The 24,259-nt window shown below is 52.9% G+C and overlaps 2 protein-coding genes across 2 annotated transcripts in view; both read left to right on the top strand.

The window, feature by feature from the left end:
• The window catches only part of ENH_00046100 (hypothetical protein, conserved), a gene marked incomplete at both ends in the record, with an annotated part of 32,578 nt that extends 18,944 nt beyond the window's left edge, over positions 1-13,634 (top strand). Inside the window, 9 exons of the mRNA XM_013585474.1 lie at positions 77-2,650; positions 2,889-3,912; positions 4,083-7,754; positions 8,017-8,320; positions 8,469-9,712; positions 9,858-12,413; positions 12,594-12,740; positions 12,927-13,141; positions 13,397-13,634. Of these exons, the coding sequence (XP_013440928.1) occupies positions 77-2,650; positions 2,889-3,912; positions 4,083-7,754; positions 8,017-8,320; positions 8,469-9,712; positions 9,858-12,413; positions 12,594-12,740; positions 12,927-13,141; positions 13,397-13,634 (11,974 nt within the window). The remainder of the gene's footprint in view (positions 1-76; positions 2,651-2,888; positions 3,913-4,082; positions 7,755-8,016; positions 8,321-8,468; positions 9,713-9,857; positions 12,414-12,593; positions 12,741-12,926; positions 13,142-13,396) is intronic.
• Positions 13,635-17,360: 3,726 nt separating this feature from the next.
• On the top strand, positions 17,361-22,539 carry ENH_00046090 (dynein intermediate chain, putative; the record flags this gene model as incomplete). Its single annotated transcript, XM_013585473.1, has 18 exons — positions 17,361-17,570; positions 17,836-18,008; positions 18,215-18,278; positions 18,507-18,605; positions 18,722-18,845; positions 19,072-19,151; positions 19,312-19,391; positions 19,729-19,951; positions 20,113-20,211; positions 20,364-20,414; positions 20,514-20,621; positions 20,756-20,886; positions 21,059-21,209; positions 21,311-21,372; positions 21,656-21,737; positions 21,914-22,057; positions 22,227-22,288; positions 22,482-22,539. The coding sequence occupies 18 exons, from the start codon at positions 17,361-17,363 to the stop codon at positions 22,537-22,539; spliced, it is 2,001 nt and encodes a 666-aa protein (XP_013440927.1).
• Positions 22,540-24,259: the final 1,720 nt, after the last annotated feature.

Raw genomic sequence — 24,259 nt, 5'->3', positions numbered from 1 at the left:
GCATTCGCGACCCCATTTCTGTCATTCCTCTTTCCACCATACGTTCTATTTCTTTGTGGTTTGTTATGTGATATAGGACGGATGATTTTGACTACTGCGAGGCCTGCCACATTTATAAGGCAGCTCTGAACCGCAGAAAATCTGTGTGGCGTGTAGACAGCAGCCGCACTTTGCTGCTGCCTGAAGACCCGCCAAGTGTCCGTAAGGGCGTCTTTTTCTGGCAGCAACCTTGTTCTGTGAGTTCCGGCGTTTCTTGTGCTGCGTCTAGTGCTGCTTCTGGTGAAACGCCGCCGGCAGAGGGCACGCATGTATCTGGCAACAGCAATAGCAGAGGAACAACGGCTCTTTGGAAGGCTTTGCGGGCGGACGGTTTGCGTCCCTTACCTCCTCCTGATGAGCGAGTAGAGGAACTGGTGGCAGATAAGGTGCGGGGAAGCGCGGACCGCGTGAATCCGGGCGTACTGTTGTGCCTGCCAAGTAGCCTCATGTCTCCTAAACCCCCTGATTCTAACCCGGCGGTAGTTCAGGCCGTGGAGGTACCGGCGTCTCTGCCTGCTGCCAGCAGGCAGCAGCTGTCGCGACTGGGTTGCAGCCATTTGTTTCCTCTTTATCACAAAGATGCCGAAACACTGAGAATTGAAGGCGTTAGGGCCCCCAACGAGAATTTCCTCACCCTCATTCTGGTTGCAGATGAGAACACATGGCCTCTCGTCTTGCAGGTCAGATTCCAGGACACATCCAGCTCAGGCCGCAGCAGCAGCAGCTGCGGCGTCGGCACTAGCAGCAACAGTACAAGCAGCAGCAGCAGCGCTTCATCTAGCCTCGCTGTCGAAAATCGGCAGCTGTTTGCTTCTTCTGACAAGCTTCTTCTCAGCAGCTACGTCAGGGGACACTGGAGGGGCAGCGCGAAGACCGAGGCTGCTAGGCGGCCCACGTCTCCATTCAGGGATATATTTGCTGGACGGGATGTTTCACTGGAACCAAGCAACAGCAACACCAACAGCAACAGCAGCAGCAGCTGCAACGTTGATGCCAATTGTGTCGATGAACAGAGATGGTACGTGGACATACACCGCGCTTTCGGGCCTGCCACAAGCCCCTTGCGCTTCAAGGGCACTTTGTACATGAACGGTGAAGTTGTTTACTGGAGTCTTGCTTCCCCCGTCTTAGCGGCAAACCCTCCAAGGTTTGTTGCAGTGAGTGGTGCCGCTTCTGCGGAGGGCAAAGAAAGCGAGGCTGTTTTCTTCGCGTCTCACATGCATAGGCACCTTCAGTTGCTATTCCCCGCGACACTACAGGAGCTCAACAAGTACACTCATGCACATCCTGCAGAGCTTTTGTCTGCCATACCGCCCCCTTACGCGTCCTGCAGATCCCCTGCGTTTGCAGGCGACGCAACAACAGTAGTGGCAACGGAGCAACAGCAGCAGCAAGAGCGAGAGGTTGTTAGACTATGCACTGAAGCCACGAGAACGGCCATGCAGCAGGAGCCGCTATTGCAAGTGCAGCTCCCGATTGACACGCAGCAGCGCCAGGGCCTCACTGCGGCAGTTCGATGCTTTCAGTGGGAAGCGGCGACACAGGCACAAAATCTACTGGTGCAACTGCTCCTGCAGGAGCCTCGAGCTGCCCTGCCTTTGTGGCCGCAGCTATTGCGGGCGTTTGCTGATATCCTGCGCTCAAGACCTTCCCTTAGGGAAATCGTAGCGGAGCTCTTCGTTAGAATTTTGCGCGCTGCTGACACAATAGACGAAGAGCAGCAACAACAGCCGCAGCTGCAGCTGCAGAAGGAGCTGCAGCAGCAGCAGGAAATCCGGTTTTGGGCAACGGTGCCTCGCACACTGCCAAGTGTCAAATTGGGGGTGGAGCTGCTGATACAGTTGAGAAGCCTATGTCTTCTTGGACTGATGTCAGTGGGACTGCTGGACTTGCATTTCAACTCCGAGTTTTCTGCCTATAAGGCCCTTGTGGAGGCCCAAGAGAAACGGGAGGAGACAAAGGATGCTGCAGCATCTGTTGAGGGCACGGAGGAGGGGACATGTCTCACAGCCCCTGCAGCTGCCCGCCAGCTGCTGCGTCAGGTTGCATCTGAACTACTGCACCCACTACAGCAACACTATCGCAAACCGCTGGTCATAGACAAGACCGTTAACGGGATTTCCAGCGGAGGTGTAATGCGCTGCAGCGCAGCAACCAGCCATCCCTTGGTGGCTGTCGACAACCTACGCCTCTCGAGACAAGGCTTCCTGAATCCCGCTCTTTTGCTGCAGGGACTGGAACAAGAGACATCTCATCCTTATTGCCCTGTAACGGCCCTAACAGGCAAAGTGGAGGCTTTTGTTCCCCCCACGCACAAAGATGGGGTTGAGCCGCAGCAACAACGAGTGGAGTACCATCTGGAAAGGTCGGGCAATCCCGCTGTGAGTTTGTCCGCCGGGACCAGTTCTAGCACAAATATGAATAGCAGGAGCGACGGTGGAGGTACCGCATTTTGTCTTGGCGACTCTCCGCTATTTGGGGGAGAACTGTCTCCAGGATTCTCATGGGCAAGAGGCAGCGTCATTCGCTTCTGTCGCCTCAGCGGCACGCGTCTAGGCGACACCTTAAGGTTTTACTCACAAGGGGAGCCAGCGTGTGTAGCTGCTTACAGGTCTGTTTTTGTCACCTACGTGTAGCTACAGCTGCTCTTGTCACCACTAATGTCTCTGCATATGCTTTTGCTTCTGCTGTAAACTCTGTAGTGGCTGGTGCACGTCCTTCGCTGCTGCCTGCACCGTTGTGGTGAAATTAGTTTTAGCAGGAGCGGCCTGTGCGTCCCGCGCCTTGTGTTTGCATGTTCTTGCCATTTGCTTGCTGAAATTCTTTCTGTGCGCTGTGTCTCGATGCAGCGGAGGCTCCCTTCGAGTGTGGGGCCGTCCGCTGGTGCTTCCGGGGTTTGGCTTCGAATGTTCATTTGCCTCTTTTGGGCTGAGCAGTAGGACGCCAGCGCTGCCGGACCCTTCGGCCCCGAGCGATGCCCCTGGTATGTGGCTATCTCCAGACTTGGCCAGCCCCCTGCTGCCCGCAATTTCCGGTCTCGTCCAGAGAGCTTCGTCACTTCCAGAAACAGAAACAGAAACAGGATTTGGTGCTGGTACTGGAGCTGGGGGCCCACGTTCAGATTTAGTTACTGGGGCGGCCGAGGCAACGCCGCCGCTGCTGAACAGGGAATGGGGGGGTTCAGCAGAAGTCGCAGCAGCTGCAGCAAAAGTGTCCACAAAAATTGCTGAAGAGTACTTACATTGGCAGCGGGTGCATGATCAAGCCAGCAACGAAGATAGCAACGGCAGCAGTAAGTGCAGCAACAACCGCAACGGCTTCAACAGTGACGTTCTTAGCGTTGGCAACAGCAGCGAAACTGGCAATAGGAGAGAGCCTGTGGCCACGGGCCTTTGGGGCTGGAAGTTTTGTGTCTCGGTATCGAACCGCCAGGAGCTGTTTAACGCGTACGCGTCCATCGGACCTTCCCATTGCTGTGGCCCGACTAATGTCTCCCCGCTCTTCCCGGATCGCATTGCAGCCTCAGCAGCACACAAGCATCAAAGCGATGTCTACGGTGTTCTAACCCACTCTTTCTCCCCAGTGTTAAGCGTTGCGCTTCTGCAATGGCTCATCTCCGACTTTGCGCAGCACCCGGACGTCATTGCTGCTGCCAGAAAGAATCCGCAAGTCGGTGCAGCCCTCGGGGTTGAGGCTGCAACTGTAGCAGCAGCAGAAACGGGAGAGAGCAACAACAGTCTTGCATTCGTGCCTGCAGCGGCATATGATCCTGCACTTTTCGTGGCACTTTTGGGGGCTGCGGACGTAATGGCAGCAGTCTCTCCGCTGCCTCTCCAGTCTTCCGCATTAGCAGTTGCCAGAAACTTTGCTGAGGTGGGTTGGCGCAACTGATGAAAACCTGCTGCTTCTTTTAGTGGCACTACATTTGCAGTTGTTCATTGCTGCTGCTGCTAGACGTTCCTCTGTCGCTGTTGCTGTCTCTGCTACCGTTGCCTTCTCAATAAAAGCCGATCCCCATTCAGAATGTGGTATCTTCTGTTCAGAATGCTCCTTGGCTGAATACCGACGAAGTCGATGACACAGTAATGTCTCGTTGCGGCACTGGAGCAGTAGTGGCAACTTGCGGTCCTCCGCGACCACTTTTGTGTGCTGCTCAAATGGGGTTGATTCGTCGGGTGGCTTGTTTGTGCCTCTGGCGGGCATCAGACCTGCTTAGCTCCATCGACGTTCCTCTTTTCGTTGAGATCTTCACGGGCAACTTGGGCAGAGAAAAAGTCGGCCCTTTCTGGCAGGAGGCTCTGTTTCGTCCTTTCGTCTTCCAGTGGCTTCCCGCGCCCCTCTTGTTTATTGCCCAGACAATAGCCGTGCTTCTCCTGGCGGCCCTTGGTGAGGACAGCACGTACAAGCAGCGCGGTGCCATAGCAGCTGCTGAGAAACCAGAAGCGGCGGCATCAGCAAATGAAAAAGCAGCAGGGGATCTTTTCGGAGTGCGGAATGAGGTTGAGAAGGCTCTGGCGCAGCTCGTGGAAATCCGGTGGAGACGCGTGCCCCCACCTCTTTTGTCTGGAGATATTGAGCCTGTCTCTGGTTTGATTTCGCAAGACCGTGTGGGTTCTTTCTTGACGGAACTGCTAGTGCGATTGTACGCTCTTGGGGGTCTGGAGGCTGAGACAACAGCGAGTACAGGGACTCCAACAGCAGGAGTCACTGCTCCTGCTGCTGCACTGAACCCTTTTGGGACTGAAAGTTGTTGGCATACAGGCAAAGCCCCACTTCACCGCATGCTACTGCTTCTGGGCAAAGACGCGCGACGGCTACAGCGGAAAGCCATGGCTTTCTCACAGTCCTGCTTCAGTCGCACGCAGCTGCAACGCCAGCAGCAGCAGCAAAAAGAGCAACAGCTACTCGAAGTGGAGCGATTTATTGAGGAGGGCCCTGTTCATAGGGCCGTCGATGTTGCTACATCAGAACGGGAGCACCAAACAAATCAACCTGTAGTTTCCAGCAGCCGCACTACCGCGACCAGCACAAAGAATTCGGGATCGGAAATACTTGTGGTTCCCCCCCGACTGCCTGCCGGTCACCCTCTGGAGCTTGTGCGGAGTCTTGGTGAGCTTTTTGTGGAGAGCGCTCATCCGTACAGCCGGATGACTGCTGCTGCAGATAAGCCAGATGTTCCTGGAGCAGTGCAAGAGCAGCAGCCGGAAGAAACGAAGAGCGACAGACAGTACGCAGCGGGGCAGGAGGAGATGATGGATAGACTGCTGCTGGTCCACCCCGAAGCAGCTGGTGTGTCAGTGACCTTTGGCTTGCCGCCAAGCGATTTGTCTCCTTGGCACTTGCTGTCAGTTGAAGCGCTGCCTCTCACAGAATCGAGAAAGCATCTGCTGCGCCGTATTCTGAATGCGCAGCAGGCGCTAGATAGTCTTGACGCAACAACAGCCGCTGCAGCTACCTCGCTGCGAGATGATCAACACGCTGACCCGCGGCAAGCAGCAGCTACAATTGCAGCAACAGTCACGAAACCGCAACCGGCTGTGGCAGAGGTGCGCAGGACGCTGGCAGCTGAAATAGAAAATAATATCAAGGATCTGTGCGGAGAAGAGGAGAGCTGGGCGCCAGCCTTAGAGCTCAGTAGTGCTTGGACTGCTCCCCAGTGGTACAGCGCAGATTACTCTCTTACTTGTGGAGACACCTCAGTGACGAAGCACTTCGCTATGGGTCACTTGCCAGCTGTAGCAGCTGTAACAGTTGCTGCTGCAGAGTCTGGTTCATCAGCCGAGAGTGCTCTTTTGTGCCCTAGAAGACAGCACCAGCCACAAGGGCAGCAGCAACAGCAGCAGCTTGTGTCGTGTTCTGCGGGCTGCTGCAAGGGCTTTCCTGTTGTTTCTGGCGCAGTGCTTCGAAGATTGGATTCTTCTGAACAACAGGAAAGAGTGCAGCAGTTGTTTCTGCTGAGCCAGCAACAGGTGGAGCCTGCCGAGGAAAATGAGGGAGCACAGCGCAGCAGCAGCAGCGTCAGTAGCGTAGGATCTTCCCCATCTAGTGGGTCCATGAGTCTCTTGGATAGAGCGACGGCACAACTATTGCGCATGTTGCGCGGCAGCAAGTCCAGCAGCAGCGGCAGTCCTGCAGCGGACGAGGATCAGCCGTCCTGCCCCGTGCAGCTCCCACAGCGAGCTTGCCATGGCAGCGTGGGTGATGCGCGTCGCCGCTCCTGCGTAGCTGCAGCTGCAGCGGACGCCGCAGCGGCATCTGCAGCTGCAGCAGCGGCAGCGGGCGCCACAGCAACTTTAGCAGCATCTGGCAGCAATGGAACCAGGAGCACAAGCAGCACGGTTTCTTCTCCAGCAACAGATGCAAAGACGGAGGACGTCATCCATCTCCTCTCAGGTGTCCTTATGCCGAGAGACGCATTCGCTCTGGAGGGCATATGGGCTGTAGATCTCCGCGTGACCTGGCAAGAAGATGCGGCAACGGGATGGCCCCTGGACGGTGCAACAGGCAAAGCTTTGTCACTCAGAGAGGCTTCCACTGCTCATCGCCGCAGTAGCAACGGCAAAAACAGAGACACCAGCAACAACGCCAAGACTGACAGAGTGAATGCCTTAGCAGTATGCGGCCCGGAAGTTGGACTGGTGCCGGTGGTTTACGGGTTCCCTTCGACAGATAGAAGCAACATCTACAGGGGCAGCAGCAGCAGCAGCAGCACGGGATCAGCACCGCAACCTTTGAAGCGCCTGGGACAGCTGGAAAGCTGCCCGCTGATACCTCCGCCAGCCGACCGCTTCTTCATGGTCTCCTGCAAGACAGAGTTGGTGCGCGATATTCAGCAGCCGATGGTGCTGCAGCAACAGACGAAGTGTGAATTGCTGCCTGTTCGAGATCGGCACACTCGGTCTGAGGACGAAACAGGTGATGAGGATGATTCCCCACTAGTGGAAGACGTTGGCGCAGTTGAGCGCTTACTGTTGCGGGCATACAGTGCAGCTGATATTGTACCTCTAGGCTGTGCACCTTGGCCTGAGGAGGACCGCATGCATCATCTGACTGTGCAGCCGATACTCCCCTCAGTCCACCTAGGGGAAACCTTTGCTCGTCACCAAGTGCTTAGACTACAGGAGCTTGGGTGTTCCTGCGGTCAGCAGCAGCAACAGCTTGAAGGGGAAATGCAGACCCAGAAAAGAGACCTTAGCCAGGCAGTGGCGTCGCTGCTGGAACGCATGGGGAACTCCAGCAGCATGAGAACGGCCGTTTCAGATGTGATCACTGCCGTACCAGCCGCGGCAACGGAGACATCGTCGCGTCACGCGCAACGTCGCGCCGGTGCCAGCCTATCCCAGTGCAGCGACAGTGCCAGCGGCAGCTTATGTTGGCACCGGTTTGTTCCTAGCGGAATGTTAGAGTTGCCTGAAGAGTCGAAGAAACTCACAGGCTCATCTGGCGAATCGAAGAGGTCGTCTGTGGATACATCAATTTTGGGGGACGTCCAAATGCTGTTTGCTCAGCCCTCTACAGAGCAGCAGCAAGGGTCTTACACATTAAGTGGACTGTTTGGAGTAGATGGAGATGCAACTGGTGAAGGAAGAGTCCCCAAGGAGACGGCTAAGTGCTGCTCTGCTCTACTCTCTCTCAACATCGAAGTTTCCCTTAGCCAGCGAAGACTAATCAACCTTAGGCAGGCCCACAGTGACTTCGCGGCAGCCAGGCAACAGGTTCGCAATCTCCTCCCAAGTGCTTTCTTTGTGTAGCTGCATCATCTACTGTTGTGGTATTTATTTCTGGCTGCTCGTCTGTATGTTCTGTTCCTGGGTACTGTCTTCTTCCAAATGAGTCTTCAAGTTTGTCAGCGTCTCCTTTTCTGCTCCGCTGTTCTATATATGCTTATGCTCACCTACTATTTGGATGTTTCCCTTGGGACCCTGATGACTAGTGGGGAGCGTGCCCTCAAGCCTTTTGATGCTGCGGTGCCTCCAGATGAAAGAGCTTATTGCTCCAGTCGTTAGGTCTGCAAATCCTCCAAACCCAGAGGATCCAGTGGCAATACGCCGCATGCATTTGCTACTCCAGCAAATGCGTCGATCTCGTCGTCGAATGCAACAGTTGCAGCAGCTGGGTCCCGAAGACCGCATCCGCTGTATTATCAAACTCCAGCAAGAGCAGCAAAAGCGGCCGAGCGAGCAACAACAAGAAAAAATTGAAGTAATGCATACACTCGGTGACGTGCGAAGGCTGCTTGGTGCAGGAGGAGGCCTTGCCTTAATACCTGGCATTCGCTTTGGTGAGTAGCACTTTCTAGTATTGTTTTGGAAAGTTTTTTCATCTGATCTTGCACCCGCTGCGCATTTGCTTTCTATCTACCGTCGCTGTATTTACTTGTCCACATTGAGCCCTCCATGTTACCTCTGTTCCTGCGGATACTACTGCAGGACCAGCTGTTTGTAAAGTGGAGATACTTCGGGCAGCGCAGCCTTACCCACAGCCACTCAACCCGGAGCTCTGGGGAGCGAGGGGGTTTTTCGCAGCTAACTGCGCAGCCCTTCGTTTTAGGTTGCAGCGAAGTCCCTATAGGGCACATGCCAACTGGGTCGCGGTGAACAGGCTACTCCCAGACGCATTCTTCCCTCTTCAGCGAGACAAGCAGCAGTCGCAGCAGCAACAAGTGCAGCGCAGTGGAAACGGTGGAGTACAAGGTGACCCACTTGGGCAGCAGATAGCGCAGGAACTGGGGAACAGCATCAGGGCCAGGTGCGATAGCAACGGAGGCAAGAAGAGAAATTGCGAGGAAAAGTCGTACATCTTTGCAGGCTACAAGCTACAGGTGGAACAAGTGCTTAGCACCTCAGCATCTTTCCTGTGCCAGCCCACCCTCATAGACATGGAACTAGGAGGTGTTTCTTCTGTCGCTGCTACAGCAGTCAAGGCAGCGGCGGTGGAGCATGTTGAAGCTGCAGCAGTTCAAGGCTTAGCATCGACAGATGCAGGTGATAGCCGAACGGTCGAGGTGGAAGTGCCTTCTTCGCGGCTGGTGGAACTCTTCTGTCGCCCGGGATCCTCGGCAGGCGCCTTACTGCTATCTCGCGCAGAAAACACAGACAGAGAAGCCGCAGTCGGACCTCCAGGGGCAAGCAGCAGCATTTGGCAAGCAGCAACAGCCTTATCCCTGGTGTTTGATGAGGTGTGGCCGGACGGTCTCCTCTTAGCGCTGTTGGCAGACTCGCAGGCCGCATCCACTGAGGGTGCTTCTTCGTCGCAACTTCTTTTTGCTAAACAGTTCTCGCCATTGCCACTCCCTGGAATACCTGCAGAAGCGCCTCCATCAGCATCAGCAGCAGTAACAGCAGCAACAACAACGCAAGCCACACCGGCCATATGGCACTTCAAATTGCGCTTGGACAACAGCAACGGTCTCATGGTCCCCCCAATGAATATATGGGAATGGGGAGTGGCGTGGTGGCCGTCAGTTCCATCGCAGCGGCTCTTGGAATCCGTAAGTCGCATGCGATTATTTTATGGACGCCGAGCACCTGCAGCACGAGGGCTGCCACTTTCAAGCACAGGGGCAGCAACAACGGGCGCAACAGACCAGGAATGGTTCTTTCTTGATTCCCTTACAAGCGTGGATTTGGCTCCCCCTGGACAAGGAGACAGAGGACACACCCAGCAGCAGCCAGTAAGCCCTCGCTATTGCGGGTCCCCGAAGATTGGCTTTGATGTTTCCTCTTTGCTTACAGACTATCGCGAGATGCGCCAGCGCTGCTGCATGTGTCTTGCGCCTTATAGCTTGGTGCCATTTCGGATATGTCCTGAGTTTGCAGGCCTCATCTTCTGGCTTGTTGCGCGAGGCGTCTGCGGATGCACTTGACAGCTCGGTAGAGGATGATGGCGATTCTGTAGGATCTGCTCCTTCTGAGGGGACTGCCCCAGGTGCCTCTGTTGCCTTCCCACAAGGTCTTGATGGCTTCAGTAGTGCTGCACGGCGAGGCGAGAGCGATCCTCTTGTCAGCGCGCTTAGCTTGTGCTGGCAGGCATATGTGATGTGCGCCCTCTCCCCAGCTGCTGCGACGGCCTCTGCTGCCGTTGAAACTACCGCAGCACGCAGAAAATCTCACGAGGCAGGCGATCCAACTTTTGCTGTTCTGTCTGCTGCATCAAGTGGAGTTACCACCCACAGCAGACGGCCAGTGTCGTTCCCTTGGTGGCCCCTGGTGCCGTTGCCTGCGTGTATTCCTCCTCTGGCCTATGCAGTTATGTTTGAAGTCCTAGGCGTCTTCTTCCGTAGTGCGCTGAAGGCAGCAAGTCGTGCAGCTGCAGCAGCAGCTGGTGCATGTGGGAATGATAGAGGGGCAGGTACTGCAGCAGGTGCAGCCACATTTCAGTTGCTGTGGCCTCCTCACCCCAGGGAAGTACACAGGGCTTTGCTCTGGCGCCTTGAGCTCCTTCACTGTCTCAATGCAAGTGTCAGTTTCTGCTTGCCTCTCATAAGCCGTCCTCGCCTCCCACGTCTTTGCTGCTCTTCTCCTCTTTGCGCAAGAGACCTGCCGCTGCCAGCGGCAGCAAACAGCTCAGATGTTTCAGCCGCAAGTGGATTGCTGCGCGTAAAGGCGGCACGCTGCGTCTTCGGTCCCACTATTGCGGATCTCTCGAGGCCCTTTGACTCTGCGTGCACATGGGGTGTGATGCGCAGGATTGGAGGAAAATACAGCAGGAATAGCAGCAAAAGTAACACTGCTGTATTGGGTCCCCCAGTTTCAGTGATGGAAGGACTGGTGAGTCGAATGAGAGACTTACTGCTGCCTTCTCGCCGTGCATTGGCTTTCAGTGCGTCTTCTTTGTGGCGCGCTCGGCTGCTGGAGCGCTTGAGAGGAGGCGATTCCTTTAGTTCCGAGGAGCGGCTTGGCTTTTCTCCTGCAGTGTCTGAGCAACTCGCCTGGGGTGCCGTTACAGCCCCAAGAGATGTCCTGCTGCAGAGGCACTGGGCAGCTGTCGCGGCCCTTCTCGCCATCAGAGGCGCCTACCCGGAAGCTCCTGGCCCGCAAGATCAAGAGGCGTACTGTCCTCGTGTGGGGGCAGGTAGCTTGTCTCTCGGCCGAACGATACCAGGAGGGACAGCAGCAGCTGCTACTATCGCAGCAGGGGGAGGCAGCAGTGCCTCTGACGAAGGGGATGTATCGCTGCTGCCAGAGAGTGAATTTGCAGCATCTCTGGTAAACCAACTGTCACAGCAGCTTCTGCGCATTCCCGCATTCGCATTACTTGCCCTTGAGCGCTGTTTTTCAGTCGAGCTGAGGGGCGAGGGCGCCCAGGACTTGGGTGGTCCCTATGCGGAGGTGCTTAGTGCCGTCTGCGACGACATTATTGCGAGTCGTCTCTTTGTTCCATCTAGCAACGCCAGAGCTGGCGTAGGCGAGGGCAGGGACTTCACTGTTCCTAACCCATTGCTGCGGGATCTCCTGGTTCCCGCTGCTGCAGCCGCTGTTGTGTCTGACGGTGCTGCGTCGACAACTTTGCCCTCCCAGAAACCGGGATTTGTTTCCTCCTGGACGGATGACGCAGCTCTAGGTGTGTTTGGTTCCATGACTCTTGGCCATGAGCCTGCGCCATTGCCGTCCCTTCTTTCTGATGCCCCGCCATTACTCGTCTCGTGTCCACGCTTTGACTGCGTGCCGGAAGCCGATGCAGCAAATCCCTTGGCACTGCTGCATTCACAGATTATGGAACAGCAGAGGGACTTTGTGCGGCTGGCGGGGTGTTGGCAAGATGAGTCAGAGGAAGACGAGGAAAGTTTGCTTCTGCGGTTTTGGGGTGTAGGAGGACTCACAGTATACGGACAGATAGTGGCCCGCGCACTTCAGGCTGTGGGTGTTCTTATGGGATGCGCTGTCATATCTATGAGCCCTCTTAATCTTTCTCTCACTCCAGCCATCTGGACATTACTGCTAGGCCAGCAGCCGTCAGCGGCGTTGCTGTTGCAGCAAGACTTGCTAGCAGCAAAGCATCTTCGCAGGCTCCAGGCGCCCATCGCTGCAGCTGCTTCTGCAGCAAGTGCAGTGGAGATGGCACCTACCTCTGCTTCAGTCTTTTGCGGTAGGGAGACAGTATCGGCTGCTGCGGCTCTTGGAGATGTTGCTGCAGTAGAAACAGCAGCATCTATTGCCGCTGCAGAAACAGCAGCAAAAGTAGCTGTTGCAGCAGGAGAAGATGAAGAGGAGGCTCGGGAAGAGGCAGCTGCTGCAGTGCAGGTGCTTTTGCAACGTGGCGCCTGCATAGACGACTCTGTCGGAAGGCCACTGCCTCTTGCTCCCTTGTGGGATCGTCTTCGTCTGCGTCCCCAAGACCTCCCCGCGATTTTGAACATTGAACAATGTGCAAAGGTGTGACAGGGAGTCCAGGAATTGGTTGCTTTTGTCTTCGCGGCAGAGCTGCTGGATGATCTATAGGAAGCTATAGGAGGTGGCATGGTTGCTATTGCTGCCAGCGGTCACTGCAGTGCTGTCCGCGCAGTTGTTGAGTTTTTCGATTGTGCATATGTGCTTGTCAAATGTTGCTTTTAGATCTCTGAGGGCTTTGAAGCAACCTGTTTCGTGGCATGGGGACTGCAGCAACTTGTTCCCCGACCTCTCCTAAGAGCACTGTTGCGCCCTGACGACTTCAGGCTGATTGTCTGCGGCGATCCCGACATTGATGTAGAGCTTCTGAAGGTGGGCCTCGCATCGTTCTCTCTCAGATGGTGCTGGTGTGCTACTGCTGTTGCCTTTGGCATTTGATACAGTTGATTCATCTTCTGTTGCTAATGCGGTGTTAGTGCACTATGGCACATAGTACAGACTCATGTCGAATAATCCAGAATAGTTCGTCCTAGGTGTGTTGAGTATTACACGTTGCAGCGCAACTGCAAGGTTGTATGGGACCGCTGCAACGACCGCGAGAAGCAGCTGGTAGGATGGGTTTGGGACGCTTTGCGAGGCTTCAGCGCAGCTGAGCGGCGCCTCTTCCTGAGATTTGTGTCTGGGAGATCTCGTGTGCCCCAGGGCTGGACCCTTGGTGGTAGCGTGGGGTCAGAGGCATTCCCTGCCCGCAAATTTGAGCTCCACATTATGAGGTGAGCTGCAAGGGCCTAAGAGCTTCTCCACTTTAGAAATTGTGGAGACGTGAGACGACGCATTGGTGCTTCGCAAGAGGATGACAAGGGAATTGTCCAGTTTCTCAAGCAGCTACCACGGTCGGCTGTTTCTAGTTGCTGTAGTTTGCAGCATGCTGCTGCTGCTGCTGATACAGTTTTAAAATGGCGCTGAAAGCGAGAAGCAGCTGTCCGTACGATTTCCTTGGTTCTGGTCGCTTTGTGGTTTTGCTGCAGAGACGAAGAGGCGCTGGAGGCTGTCGACACATCTTTCTCGGGCCCGCGGCAAGTGGCAGGCCAGCGAGTAGACGATCGGCTGCCGTCGGCTAGCACATGTTTCTTCATGATGAAGCTGCCCAAGTATTCTTCTTTTGCGGTTCTGCAGACCAAGCTGCGCACAGCTATCACTTCATGCTTCGAAATCGATTTAGATGCCATGCACCATAACGCCAATCAGCAGCACCATGGTGGATAGGCAGCTGCATCTGCAGTTGCTGCTGCAGCAGTCAATACAGCTGCTGCCGCTCAAAAGCGTTCCTCAGAAGCTACTGGCGAACACAAATGCCGCCCTGCCATGTCTGATTTGCAAGGAAAACGAGAGTGCAATATTTGAATGGGGGAGTAGACGGCTATAACGATGACGGTATAACATAATTCATCATATGCCCTGATTGGTGAAATCGGGCAGCTGGTGCCTTGGGTGGACATTCCACACAGCAGTGAATCCTTTTCTCCGCCACATAAGAATTTGTCGAATCTTTTGCTTCTCTCAAGTCTTCAAGGGCTGCCTCTCTTTAGGAGCAGAAGCATCTGCTGGTGCGGCTATGTGGCGTACATTGTACAATGTAGCAGTCCCGCAGGTGTCCTGTGGCTGCATTTTCATGAGCAGCGCGAAAAATGGGGAGAGAGAGATCTTGCAAAGAGATGAAAGGGTAGAAGCGAGGCTGGCGTATTAGATTGTGTTGTTGCGGGGTCATTCAGACCTCTTTAAGTACCTGGCCTTAAGGTAAAGGAGGTACCGTCGTGGCAAGGTGTCACGCGAGTTTCTACTTTGACTCTCTTGTCATTTGAGTGGCACCTATACGTAGCCGATGTTTCCATTATATTAGCCATCTGCCCAGCAGTGGATGGCTAATCATGACTGTACTAGTTGTACGGGGAGTAATCATTTTAAGTTGTATGGCATTTTCGCTCTCCAGCCTTAGCTGGTAGGACTAGCTTACATTATATGTTTAGGCTCTGTCACCTAGTCCCTACAAATCAGTACACAAAGCACACATGCAAAAGTTTCGAAGGGTTTGCTTAAAACTAGCTGTAGTTCAGACGAGGACTACTTTTCCTCCGTTATGGCGAGGAACGCGGTCTGATGAAGCAGGACAAGAAAAAAAAAGTTCCTCCATCAACCTGAGAATCTATGGCTTTGGAGAGTTTACTCAGAGAAACGAAAGGTGGAGTAGAGGGGTCAACAACAATGCAGCAGCTAAGTAGCTGTGACCAGCCTAACCCAGCGGAATTTTTCTCCGCCACGCGTAAATGGAAGATTGGAGAATTGCCGCTGACATCTTTCACAACAAGTGGAAGAATTCAGGAGGCCTTCAAAGATTAGTACATGGCAAGCAAATGCAACGCTTCAACAGCTTGCCACCCAGAGGTCCACAGCAGCGAGTGGCAGTGGGAGTCAGCCATATCAACGTAGCATCGGGGGTCTAGAAGACCGGAAAGGTCTGGAGAATAAAAGAAATTGAGGGGCATATATTGAGAGGCAAGACCGCGGGCTAAGTAATAATAGTGCCACGGGAATTTCCGGCAAAACTCGCTATGGGAAGTCACCGGCAAATTCTAGGGGGAACCGAGCCAGAAGTTGTTCCCATCTAGCTTGGTAGATTCGTTCTGCGCACATGAATGAAGGCGGCAAGTGAATGATGACTACAGAAGTGATGTACCAAGCTTATTCTGCGAGCAGCGTTACGACGACAGTGAGAAGCAGAAACCTGGGAATCAAACACAGGAGCCGATGTCGTAGGCCCTGATGTGTAGACCTATGGAAGAAACCCAATCCCGAGGAATTCGCACAAACTGACGAGCGGCCTAACGTGTTTGCGAGGTTCCACGACTCCAAAGTACCGTTACCTGCAGACCGTGCCGTTCGAGACTTGCAGGATTATGGACACCAGAGAAAACAACGCACGCATCAATGCATGAAGACCTTCAGGAATGGATTTTTGATGGTGAAGAATCCCATATTCAAGAGGTGAGTAGTAGGTATGCTCCCCGTCGCAAGTAGGCGTCTACCTTTGCCAGATGAATTTGTTCCTGTTTCGTTATCCTACGCGGCCACGAAGTAACGAGTAGTTCCCGAGCTAACAAAAACAAAGGGAAACCCACAAGCGATATGTTACAGCTTTTCAATGTCCCAAACTAGACTCAGCATTGAACGCAACCGCATAATCCAGAGAAGGAAAATTTCTGCTTTTCTCCCAACAAGTTGGCTCTCAGGAAGTACTAAGAGACCTTGGCACACGATGACCAGCCGATGAACTTTCCAGTGGGCAAGGGATCTTGTCGAATTCTACGGAATATTTCATGAGCACCTGACTTCCTGCGGGATTTGAAAGGCTGTGCACCGTGCCGTTCGGTACACCTCGCGCTTATACGCGCCTCGAAACAACTCTAGTGACACTGAAATTGAGTAAATACGAATGTTGCACGCATAGACGAAAATGGATAAGCACCATAGTGCGCACATGGTGGAGAGAATGCCCCAGAGCGACCCCAGCCTATTGTCGGCATACACGCAACGAGCATCTTCCACATTTGTGATCTAGGTTTGTCGTTGACAATAGCCTTCTGGAACGCGACAGAGCACTCAACGAAATTATTGAAATGATTGTTATCTGAAGCCCCTATCTTTCATATGTGCACCTTGGTGCTGATTCATTTACGTCTGTGCGTGCAGCATTGGGCGCCAGCCTATTGTAAGTATACGCGCAACGAACATCTTCCACATTTGTGATCTAGACTTCGTCGTCGACAATAGCCTTTTCGAACGCGACAGAGCACTCAAGAAAGTTATTGAAGTGATTGTTACCTGAAGCCTCTATGTTTCATTGACTAGCCGCGAGAATTGCATGGCCGAAATTCCGCTATAAACGTGACTGACTTCAGCCTACATTTTTCTTTGTCGCCAGTTCCTACCCGCCGGAATGCCTTGCTAGTTTCAGGACCTCCTAGCTTTCAACATTAAAATCTGGATTTGTCATGAGACTTCGAAGTTCAATGCTCATTTTTACCACTGTGAAGCCAATGCTTCAGCGCACACTACGGATTGTATTTGAAACGGCGTCTGCCCAGTTCCTCGAGGGAAACTGCAACAAATTTTGGAAAAAAAATTGGACAAAGCTTCAACCATTCAAGCAGTGAAGTATGTTTAAGTTTCATATGCTGCATGGAGCCTATTGGGGCTAGAGCAGGCCAAGGTCAGTAGTCCATGTTGAAATCATCGCAGCGTGCGCGAAGCCCAGGTGCATAAACGGCGCTCAGTCTGAGCCAACCTAGTCAATAAATTTGTCAAATACACAATATGTAAGAAGTTTGAGCGCCTTGAGCTGCTCGCAGCAATAGCGAGCAAGTTGCGTCAACTGCCACATGACTAAAGTGACTATACCCTTGGAATGCATATCGAGCTAAGCCACCTATACAACCGTATCCGTTCATTAGAAACATAACTCATTGGTTCTTTGCAAAAACTTGGTTTACCAGCTAAATATCGCCGCGGTTTGATTGAGTTTGCTTGCCCAAGCTGTGCACGCGGCCTCACACAGCCCCGACCGTTACTGCTAGAGCCTTGTTGGTACTACACTCGGCGCCGCTTTCTTTATTAACTGGCTAGAAGACTTTTCTTTCCATTTATATCAGCGTATTGCTAGATAATCTTGCTTTAGTCATCAAGTCCCAAACTCACTGTAGTGTAGGGCACTACACCAGGACAGCCGGGAAGAATGACAGCAGGCTGTCTTTCTCCCTCTCACTTCCAACAGGCGTGCAGACTGTCGCCATAGCTAGCTGTTTATGTAAGCAGAGCTAGTGATCTAAGGAGTGACTAGCTGCTTACTTCCTGTTATCAGTGCAGGACGACCCAAGTTCATCCATCCGGCCTCCTGCTCTGCGGCCGCTTCGTTATAGCGAGCCACAAACTGCAGCAATGTCAGCCTCAGGGACCACTGCCCCTCTTACAGATGAGGAAAGGGAAGAGCTCAGGCAACGACTGCAGCAGCGAAGGCAGGAATTACAACGACAGCAGCAACAAGTGCGGCAGCTTCAAGGGAAGGCCTCAGACGCAGTCAGGGAGAGCGTCTTGGCTTATGGGGGCCCTAACGCAGCCTCTGCAGGAGAGGAGGCGGATGTGTCCCAAGTACGCATTACCGCAAATACAAGCAGCCGCACCTAAGTGACATTAGCTTGCAGACATGTGCGTGCCCCCTACGGTTGTTCGCAAGGGCTTTACTACCGCTGTTGAAACTTGGTTGTCTGGTGCTCTGCGCCTCCAGAATTTCATGCAGATTGCTGTGCTTCGGCCTCTCTGGGTGAACTCCTGGTTTGTAGGTTTCAATGTGTCTGGCTGCGCTTGTGTGTAGTGGTGAATGCAGTTCTGTCGAGCGTCTGTTTGCTGTTTGTAGAGTGTGGCATCTCTGCTGAACGAAGTCATTGCTGCGGTTAATGTAGAGCCGACACCATCTCGCCATGCGGATGCTGCTAGGACCGGGGGAGCGTTGGAGGGCCAGGCGGCCTCCGCTAAATCAGCTCCTGCCGTCTCTCCAAAACCCTTTACCAGACCTGGCACTGCTCTGGAGTAAGCTTGCTGCACTGCTTTATCGCGCTCTATCCAATATCGCCTTATTACCATACTATCTGGGGCTTGCGACTAAACCGGCATTTCAGGCTGGGTTTCAGGCTGCATCGTGGCAGGAGGAGACAACTGGGCATGGCCCCCTGGCCGTGTCCCTCGTTGGTAATATTCCCTCGGCTTGTTGCTTTTGTGTGGTGCTGGGGATGCAGTCACCGCGGGTTCGCATTTAAAGTGGCGAAGCTGGATGGTACAGAAACCGCAATTCAGCCAAAGGTAGGACCAGCCGCTGTCGCCTCTTAGAGTGCAGCGAACTGCAATGAGGAGCACTTTGCGCTGAGTGATGCGTAGTGCTTTTCATATTTTGCCATCGGAGTGCTGTAGGGTATCGTGGAGCAGAGAAGCTCAGACTTGACGATGGGCAGTGTAGGCTAGCATTACTGTGGGGAGTTCGCCGTTGCTTACAATCGCTGGCCGGTCTTAATGTGCTGTGTGGCTCATCAGTCCGTAGAAACATTTGACCGCGCAGTTCAGGCCTCCATAGAAAGCACTCCGGAGGTCCCTGAAGGAAGCCAAGATGAAGACTCAGAAAAAGGGCTAGCTGTATGTCGTACATGCCTGTTTGGACGAGAATAGTCTGCTTTGCGTCAGCGTAGGGCTTTGTGTCACGCAGTCTTTGTTATTGCCTTTTTGGTTACGTTGGCGCTTCTTTACCTCAGGCGGCTAGGACACTTACGAAGGCCCTTACTATTAAAGGCGCCAGTCCTTTATTACCGGCTGCTGAAGTTGGAAAGACGCCGACAGCCGCAGAAAACCTCGCAGAGCCAGCTCCCAAGATCTTTCGTAGGTGCAGCCCTTTACGGTTACCCATGACGCCTTATTCGGCCTTCCATTAGGTTCAAATACCAGTGGAAGGCTACATTTGCATTTTGATCTTGAGAGGTCCCACAGGGGCACTGCATCTGCTGTTCGGGAGATGACGAAAGATCCTTGCGTTCTTAATGGTGCACCTGGCGAGTTTAATTTGGTTAGGGTTCCTTACTATATTTCTGAAGGCTGGATGCTGCAGATCAGTTATCTGAGGCTGATGGTAAACGCGTGATGGCAACGCCCGAGTTCAAAGAGTTTTTCAGTTCCTCCACTAAGCTTGTGAGTCGCCATGCTACAATTTCTTTTCCCACTCCTGTTCTCTGGATGTCTGTCGCTGAAAAGAGTCTCCACAGTGTGTGGACATTGCGCATTGTGAGCGATCACTCGCCTCACGAGGAAAGATTTTCTAGTGTCCAGCGAATTTGTGTGGCCTCTGCAGATTGAAAGGATGCTAGGAGAGGCCGAGGTCTTTAACCCATTTGCTGACTACTCCGGGACAGAAGCAGGCGTTCAAGAAGGGTAAGATAACTGCCGCAGCGCTCAGTCACTCTGCGCCGTACTAATGAGTAGGAGAGCTAGACAGAACGGGAATAGTCTTGGGAACTAAAACCGTACTGATTTGGTTCTTTAATGGATCATAAACCCCAAATGTAGCGCGTTGTGAGCACAATGTACATCAAATGGTCCAACATCGTGTGGACTGTTCCACCATCTGTAGAGGCCAGTGACGAGACAGAAAAGCTATCGGGACAAAATGACTGACTGTTGCAGAGTAGTGTGAGACACCAGAACCACTAGGAACTGTTTATTTGCTCCAGTTGAGGTCGAAATTAATGGCGCAATTGCTTTTGTTCAGCTCAGTGGAGGTAGTAACATTCCTTGATCTCTACAAAGATACACGGTACTCCCCTCACCGCGCAGTCACGGACTTGCGGGCATCACCAACATTTCCTGAGCTGTTTCTTGCGGCGTACGGATCCCCCAGTTCCAAATACGCAACCGAGCAGGACGCCGAGGGCTGCGTGTTGGTTTGGAGTTTGGCAATGAAGCAGCGCCCGGAATATGCCTTTACCTGTCAGGTAGGTGAAAAAAACTTGTCCACACTGTGCGGATGTCTCACGTCCATAAAGGCCTCGCATATGGGGGAATCCGCAGGTGGAGCGCTTTTTTCTTTTTGCTTGCTAGTAAGAATCCAGGGCTGGCTTGTGGTTAGTTGCCTACTTGCTGCTTTTCTGCTCAGTCAGCCGTCTGCAGTGCCCTCTTCAACAAATTCCAGCCTTATGTTATCGTTGGCGGCACTTACAGCGGAAGCATAGTCACGTGGGACACGCGAGTGCAAGTAAGGGGATTTGAATTTTCCTGCTCTGCCGGTCTGCTGTCCTGGTTGGTCCGCTACGGAGGCTGAGCTCTGAAGAGGCATGGGTACCCTGGCGAATCATATCGCTTTTGCTTCTCCTGGTACTCGTTTTTGCTTGTGTTGCCATGTTGCAGTCTAAACCCGTTCAGAGGACGCCGTTGTCATCTAAGGGTCACACCAGTCCGGTGAGATGCGGGTGGTGCACTCAGCGTGGCACCTCTTGTGGGTTGACTTAGACTGATAGGCAGGGATGTGGAGCTGCTGATTCGCACGTCTTTTTGCAGGTCTATGCTTTAGAGATGGTGGGCACGAAAAACGCTCATAATTTGGTGTCTGTGGACACAGACGGTCGACTGTGTCAATGGTCTTTACAGATGATGGGGCAGCCGGCAGTGCGTCTTCTAGTCTCCTTGCATCCCAAAGGTTCCTTTGCGATTGTGCATACTATAGCCTTCTCTGGCAACTGATGCATGCTTGCCTTGCATGCGCTTTCAATGCGGCGAGCGTGTTGCGCTGTCTGAAACAGGAAACGCTTGATTTGAAGCGTGGCAGCCGTGACGTCTGCGTGGAATGTGTCTCCTTTGCGGAGGCAGAAGTAAACGACTTGTGTCTAGGCTCTGAGGATGGCTGTCTCATGACGGCCAACATCCACGGAAAGTAAGCGGTGGTGGTACTGCCAATTCTACGGCTTTCCCGTTGGCCATTTTAGTCCGAATCACCTCAACAACTCCTACTGTATCAATGCTGGTACTGTTCGTCATTCTTGCTTCGATTTACCAAGCTTTGCATTATGTTGCTTTGTTCCCGGTGTTCCATCGTCTCTGTTCAGCAAGGCGGGCGTGATGGATGTGTATGAGGCTCATGGTGGTGCGCTTACATCCCTTCACTTCCACCCTGGCATGACAGAAGGCTCGAGAGACTATTCACATTTGCTCTTGTCGTCATCAGTGGATTGGTCCATCAAGCTCTGGAGCAGCAAAGTGAGGAGAGAGAATTTATCACGCCACAACCTGTCATAACCTGCGGTTCAGAATGGCCTTTTGCATAATTGTTGTACGCTGCGTTCTGCCAACTCCTGCAGAACCTGGCAGAGCCCCTAGGGTGTTTCGAGGGCAGCGATGCTTATGTATACGATGTAAAATGGTGAGTTGATTATCTTGCAGTTCACTGATCTCCTAAGCTCCAGAAGTCATCAATATTTCCTGTATCCTTTGGTAGCTTCTCGCAGGACTAAGACTTGTGCCCTTGCGTGTCTCAGAGTTCAGAACTTAGATTTTAGGGTTCAATGTTAACCATTTTTCCCTTCATGCAGCCTCATGTGATTTTCTTGAAGCCTCTGCATGTCTCCTTAAGGGTGTGCATCTCTCCGACTTGATAGCCAAGGACCTTCTATGTGTACCTTTGCTTCTATCCGCGCCTGTTCTAGGCACCCGACCAGTCCGGCTGTTTTTGCCAGCACGAACGGCAACGGCACCTTGGAGTTGTGGAACCTCGCAAACGATTGGGCGGTTCGTCAGTTTGTGTCGGTTCTTTCTCGGGTTTGGGCATCTCACACAGTGCTACACGCCAGGGCGTACAAGATCGAATCATGGGTTTGATCTCTAGGTTCCTCCACACAGCTAAACAAAGTGAAAGACTTGAGAGGAACCACGGCTATACGGTGTTGCATCAATTGCCTTTGCAGACGCCAGCCTTTACGAGCCCGAAACCTGATGTCCCCCTGGGGGCTCACTTAGCCAAGAACAAGGTGGCTTGGTCTGCAGATGGAAGGCGCCTTGCCACCGGCGATGCAATGGGAAACATAGAAATGTGGAATGTATCACCCCAGGTTAGGAATAGCAGTTGCTGCAGTTTTAACAACTTGAAGTTAAAGTACGCTGGTTATGTGCCAGCTCCAGTTTGGTAGGGACCGAGATATTTCTTTTCACAGAGTGAGGTCAGTGACGCAAAGGCCTTTGAGATTTACACAGTGATTTGGCTTCTTGATTTATATGCAGGTATACCAACCGCGTGCTGAGGACAGTGAGAAGTTTGACAGGCACATAGAAGGGGCCAAACCGTGAGCTTCCAGTTGGATTCAAATTAGCTTCTTTGATGGCAAGAAATCTTCTTTCTAAGGAACATTTCTGTCGTGAAGAAATTAAACGTGTTTTCTTGGTGCCAGCTGTTTTGTTGCTTGGGCATTTTGTAGTAGTTTTCGGGCAGCTCATGTTTGGGTTACTTCGCGTGCTGCCTTGTGGTATTGACTGAAGGGTTCTCGAAGAGGACGTCTCTGGGGAGTCTCCTGGGCAGCTTGCTTTTGCTGACTAGGCTGAGCACAATCAACTTTTCTTCAGCGGCGCTGACTACCTCATTTGTCTAGCTAATTTTCTCAAATCCAGTGTTCGTTTGCTTGTATGCATATTTTTATTTCTTGTTTCTTGAAGACCGCTCATTTCTCTTTCATAGGGGCAGGTAATGGCGTCGTCAGATTTGTTTCCTCAAGGATATACTTTGTCACTGCTGCCTTACGGGCAACCGCATATGCCGGCTAAGCGGGCATGCCTACGTATGATGGTAGCCTATGTACTGGACGAACCACCGATCTCGCAGCCACGAAATCGCAGTAAACTGTTGTCTGGCCACAATGAGCACGGGCATGCCTGCAGAGGGAGGTTGGCTGTTTTGCTTCGCTGTTACGTGTTGTGGGCAATAGTGACGGGGTGATCTAAGTTACTGAAGAGCAGTGTTCATTTCAGCGACAGGCAATTTCAGGCAGATGTCGACCTGGTTTTCGTGAATTTGAGCGTATCACGCGCGCCATTTTACAGTTCGAAATCGTTTGTGCCTGAATAGGACGTTACACAACCGAAGTAGGCTGCGACGCCGGAATAATGGACGGATACGCAATATCCCGTGAACGGCAACCTAATGCGAAAATGCCCTTGTTTATTTTGAAAAGAACAAAAGGAATATTCGACTTCTTCAGCGAGCATACCTGCCGTGTTTTTTGCCATTTCGCATAAACGCTGGAACTCCTCGCGCCTTGTACGTAGAGGTTACACTTAGGCACAATTGAACAGCCAAAATACTTCTCAGTGTAAAACAAAGGCAGTCGCGCAAGGCAAATGTGAGCTGCCGCCAACGGTAAAGGTTCTTCTTCCCCACTGCAGGGATAACATAGATGCCCGGGGCAACTTTGTCGGGATGGGTATTGTCTCGGGACTGCTCGAGTCATCGGAGCATGCACGTACTAACGCTTCCAAAGCTTCCTGCGCGTTTCTTGAACCCTTCTATTTGAGGGCCCTCTTAAACGATTGTTTCAGTGGAGGAATTGCTACTGCCAACGGCTTAAGTAAAGAAGAAGCGCAGCGTGTGACCCTCATTACTTTCCTCGCGTCGCGCGTACTTCCAGACCCTTGACACTGGGGTTGGCCTGGCCAACGCCAGTGTCAAGGGTCTGTAGATTTGTTAGGGAAAGCCCCAACAAATTTACAGTTTTCCCTGACTTGTACATGCATTGTATGCATCAATGCACAGAACGATATAACGCCTTGAGTGGGTTCTTCCATGCTGTCTCGTGTAGCAAAGCCAATATTATAGGCCCTTTCCCCGATTAGAGGCGAAGCCACCCGTCCACACAGCGTGCAATCAACACAGCTGAAAGCCCCTGAGGCCTGCGCCTGTAAGCTAACCACAACGTCGCTTGAAAACTTCTGGATTACACCATAATGGCGACATACTACTCAAGTGCCCCTTGATGACTGAAGGAACCTCGGGACTTATTCTCCTCTAACCCCGGGCCAGGGAGCCGCGAGAGAAGCAAACCGTGTACCATTAAAAAGTCTTCTGGGTGGGCTCTGAAGAGGTTTGTCTTGTTCGCCAGGCAAGAATTCTGGAGAATTGGGGCTCGGGAGGTTTGCGCCAGGGGTCAAACTACAAACCAGCCCCAGGTGAGTCACACGCAGTCATACCTCTAAGGTAGGCGTCATGACCGCCATCGCAGCCTCGCTAGACGCCGAACTCGAAACGTCAATTTCCAGTAGCTGCG

The sequence above is a fragment of the Eimeria necatrix genome, genomic scaffold, assembly GCF_000499385.1.
Source record: "Eimeria necatrix Houghton genomic scaffold, Enh_scaff34, whole genome shotgun sequence".
Taxonomy (NCBI): domain Eukaryota; phylum Apicomplexa; class Conoidasida; order Eucoccidiorida; family Eimeriidae; genus Eimeria; species Eimeria necatrix.
The sequence above is the reverse complement of the archived record's forward strand: the minus strand, read 5'-3'. Positions and strand labels throughout refer to the sequence as shown.